Source organism: Peromyscus californicus, unplaced genomic scaffold (assembly GCF_007827085.1).
Source record: "Peromyscus californicus insignis strain IS unplaced genomic scaffold, ASM782708v3 Scaffold_7__1_contigs__length_154581171, whole genome shotgun sequence".
NCBI classification, from domain to species: domain Eukaryota; kingdom Metazoa; phylum Chordata; class Mammalia; order Rodentia; family Cricetidae; genus Peromyscus; species Peromyscus californicus.
In genome coordinates, this window is record NW_026294595.1 from 140,180,337 (window position 1) to 140,184,575 (window position 4,239).

Consider the following 4,239-nt stretch of genomic DNA (forward strand, 5'->3'; position numbering starts at 1 on the left):
ATGTGTCCCTTCTCTGAAATTCAAAATTGAGCATTGTTGAACAAATTCCTAATGGGTCTTAAAATAATAAACCCAGAGCTAGATATTGGGGTAAATGCTGAGAGATCAAAAGACAAAGAAACAAGTCATTGCCATGTCTCACCTCGCCAACTCCACAAATCCTCTGAATGAATGTCTCTAAGTCCTCAGCCAAAGGGGTCCAGCGGAAAAGCCTTTAGTTCCTGTCTCCTCACACCTTATATACCTTTCTCCGCCCAGCCATCACTTCCTTCTTAGTGCTGGGATTAAAGGCATGTGACTCCCAAGTATTGGGATTAAAGGCATGTGCCACCACTGCCTGATGGATCTCTGCCTCCTGAGTGCTAGGATTAAAGGTGTGTGCCACCACTGCCTGGCCTCTATGTTTAATCTAGTGGCTTGTTCTGTTCTCTGATCTTCAGGCATATTTTACTAGAGTACACTACATATCACCACAGAGCATCTTGTATTTTTATTTACTAAACTTGGTAAGTCTAGACAGAAAGGCCCCGAAGGAACAGGAAACAGCAAAACTATTTACTCTTATATTTAATAAATATACTCATTTATAAACTCAAACTTTTAGATTACTGTAAATTCTGAGGATTCAGAGGCTTCTAAGTCAGAGGAGTGCTGAGGTAAATCCACAGGCATAATCTCCACATGGATGTTACCAGGTCATTTCTCCATCTACTGGGAAGGAACTGAGCTGTCCTGGTCCTCCCAGCCTTCCCAGCCTCTTTACTACGCAGGTGCCTTCCCTACTCTTCCAGGCCTTCCACTCGCCAGGATTTCAGCACATCCCACGTGAAAAGCAGATCAAGGTTACCATGCATGATCATTATGCAGATGCGGAAAGCGAGGCTCCAAGACGTGCAGTGACCTACCCAAGGTCACACGGAGGCCAAAGAGGGGCCAAGCGACTGAGGTCCCTGTGACTCCAGAGCTCTCATCTCCTGCACGGGTTCCCTGGGTTCCCAGGTGCCCATGGTGCAGGCCTGTCTGTCCAGGCGGTCACTCCGGTCGTGTCTCCTCTGGAGTCGGTCCTTCAAGTGGCTAACCCTCCTGGCTTCCTGGGCCGGGAAGAAGGAGGCGGCGATGGCGTGCCGCAGGCGCCAAGCGTAGGCCTGCAGCACTAAGGTGGCACCTGCCAGCAGCTGCAGGGCGCCCGCGGCCAGCGCGGCAGTGACTCGGGGCGGCTGAGCCGGAGGCAGGTGGCAGTCGTGGGGCAGGGAGTACAGTTCCCATTGAAAGGAGCTCTGTGCTGAGGCAAACACGCTCTCCACCGGAGGCTGGTTGAGAACGAAGTGGATGAAGTCTAGGAGTTTATAGGAGGCCTTCAAAACAGAAAAGGATCGAGTCAGAGGTGCCCTCAGGCCGTTCCCTATCCCTGCCACCTACAGAATGGGTTAAGAGAGGGGCAACTGTGACTCGGTAGCCACAAAACCGGAGCCACACAAATGTTACCTCTGTTATTCTTACTACCTTTGAGCCAAGTATTTTAGAGAAAACTAAAGCTGGGGTGTATCAATGACTAGCATGTAGGAAGCCCTGGGTTCCACCCAATCACTGGGTATATCGGGAGCAGTGGTGCATGCTTTTAATCTCAGCACTCAGGAGGTAGAGGCAGGTGGATCTCTGTGAGTTCAAGACCAGCCTGTTCTACATTACTGAATTGTAGGTCACTTACTATTTATAGTGAAACCCTGTCTTTTTTTGTTTGTTTGTTTTTTGGAGACAAGGTTGTTCTGTGTAGCTTTGGAGCCTATTCTGAAACTCACTTTGTAGACCAGGCTGGCCTCGAACTCACAGAGATCCACCTGCCTCTGCCTCCCGAGTGCTGGGACTAATGGTGTGCGCCACCACCGCCCAGCGAAACTCTGTCTTTAAAAAAAAGAAGAAAAAAAAAAGCAGAAACAGCCCCACCCATCAATGCTTTGGGTGTTGTGATGGTCTAGTCAGTTTGATGGGATTGTCTGCAAGGTACAGAGTGGGTGTGTCTGTGAAGGTGTTTTCAGGGAGGATCAGATCATGGGGCTCAGTACCAATCAATGATTCGATTCTTTGATGGGTCTACAACACAAAGGCCTTGTTGGAAGGAGGTGAGAAGGGAGGCGGGCCCAGCTGGAGGAAGCAGTCACGGGTGTGTGTGTGTGTGTTTGTGTGTGTGTGTGTGTGTGTGTGTGTGTATGTGTGTACCTGGGGGCTGTAGCCTGCCCTGGCCCCTCCCTGTATTTTAGTCCTGCTTACCTCTTCCCCATGTCTCCATATCATGGCTCTGACACCTAGGAATATCCAAGGATGATGACTCAGAGAGAAACGAGCAGACCCCTCCCGCCTGAATAATTCCGAGAACATTCCCCTCCGTGCACTGTGCACTTACGTCATACTTCACTGTGAGTGTGATGGGGACAGTGGGCAACTTCTGAGCCCAGGCCACAGCTGCCTGCGCCAGGAGGAAGGCCCCATAGTCTGTGGCCACTGTCACAGCCGTAGATACTAGGAGCAGTGTCAGTAGTCCCAGCCTTAGGAGACAGCTCAGCAGTTCCTCGTGCGACAGCTTTGGCTGGGCGGCTTGGAGCAGCCAGGGAGGTGGAGAGGCCAGCAGATGTGTGGCACCAGCCTGGGCCAGCTGCCGAACCAGCTGCCGAGTGGCATAGATATTGTCGAAGCGCAGGTCAGTGAGGTAGCGGTGAAGGTACCAGGCAGACTCGCCCAGGAGGCCCAGCATAAACAGCCCGGTGACTAGCCGCTGAATCCCCAGGGCTGCCTGAGCCAGGAACTCCAGGCCAGAGAAGTCCTCCAGGATCTGCTGAGTGACCATGTGCATGTGAAGGCGGAAGACTGAACCGTTGCCCTGTGCCTCAAACGCCAGGCTCCGGCCGCCGGCATGGCCGACTGAGCCCAGTGCCTGGGATGCCAGGCGCAGCTGGTAAGTAGTGTTAAGCAGACTCTCCAACGAGCCCTTAGTAACACAGCGCAGCACTCGCCCAGCGGCACCCACATTGGCTAAGACATTTGGCACCACAGCGACAGCCAGGTTGGCTACACTGTAGGACAGGAGCAGCCGGCGGCCCTGCTCGGAGCCCAGGGTAGGCACACTGAGTGCAAATAGGCAGCGTATGGGTGGCACCAGGGCCAGGCTCAGGAAGACCAGGAGACCACAGACAGTGGTCACCAGGGCAGGGGGTCCCCGAGGATAAAGCTGTGAAGAGATCAGCCAGTGATGAACCAGGCCTGCGGTGACACTGGCCAGGGAAACACACAGGAGCAGCTGAATCAGCAGGTCACTGCAGCTGGCTGGGACAGGCTGGGAGAAGGCTTTCCAGGCCCTCTGCAGTGGGACAAGTGCCTTGCAGATTCCCAAGCGCCAGAACTTCCACCTGCACACAAGGAAACAGGGGAGCCCCGTGTCAGGAGGGTGAGGGTGTCGTTTGTCCCAGGCTGCTCATAGACTCCACTCTTAGAACCACAGGAACAAGCACACTATCCAGAGAGAACAATCAGAGGCATTCCGTCCATGGGGGTGGGCGTAACACAAGCGGAACCAATCAGAGCCTTCCCCAGAAGTCTACAGGGCTGTCAGTCAACAGCCTAATGTCTATGCAATACTTGAGGATGTGGGCTAGGTATCTGGACTGGGCTCTGAGAGCCGCGGCTAAGTAGTGGAGGGAGGAGAAACGTGGCTGAAAGAGAGAATGCAGTAAAAGGAGAGAACGAGGGGCGGCAATGTCACCCTCCCTCCCCCCAACACAGTCGGTGGGGCTCACTGGTGGTCCCATTCATACTCTTCTTTACAGATCTCAGTATCCCCTTGTCATTTACAGACAAGGAGGGACTCTTAGGGACCTTTTCTCTTCAACCAGCCTTATATTAATCATTGAAATGACATTTATTTTTATTTATTGTGTAAATTTGTGCCTGCATGTCAACATCATTCATTCTGCACCTCAATTTTTTAAATCACATTTTAATTTTGTGTGTAGGTGCTTACATGCCTCTGTGTATGTGTGGGTGTGCACATGTGTGTGTACACACATGCTCGTGTGTGTATGGGTGATTGCATGCCTCTGTGTGTGCGTGTGTGTGCATGCATGCGTGTGAGTGTGTGTGTGCATGCGTGCACATGTATGCATGTGTGTCCATGTGTGTAGAAGTCAGAGGACAATTTGCGAGAGTCACAGAATGACTTACTTCCAGGATCTGCTTCTTCCCTTCCAT

General features: G+C 52.3%; 1 protein-coding gene across 1 annotated transcript; it reads right to left on the reverse strand.

Moving 5' to 3' along the window:
• Positions 1-807: 807 nt before the first annotated feature.
• Positions 808-4,239, reverse strand: Ocstamp (osteoclast stimulatory transmembrane protein). Its single transcript, XM_052723731.1, has 4 exons — positions 4,213-4,239; positions 3,631-3,704; positions 2,402-3,401; positions 808-1,355 (listed from the first exon to the last, which is right to left on the reverse strand). Exons 1-4 carry the CDS (start codon positions 4,237-4,239, stop codon positions 912-914), a joined length of 1,545 nt encoding a protein of 514 aa, XP_052579691.1. The 3' UTR covers positions 808-911.

Bases quoted from the DNA above. Each gene is read 5' to 3' on its own strand.
- Ocstamp (XM_052723731.1), bottom strand. From the start codon at position 4,239: ATGGAAGGGAAGAAGCAGATCCTGGAA. The intron at 3,705-4,212 runs GTAAGTCATTCT...TCTCTCTTTCAG, and splicing joins GGAAGAAGCAGATCCTGGAA to CCACGTTTCTCCTCCCTCCA. The intron at 1,356-2,401 runs GTAAGTGCACAG...TCTGTTTTGAAG, and splicing joins CACTCACAGTGAAGTATGAC to GCCTCCTATAAACTCCTAGA.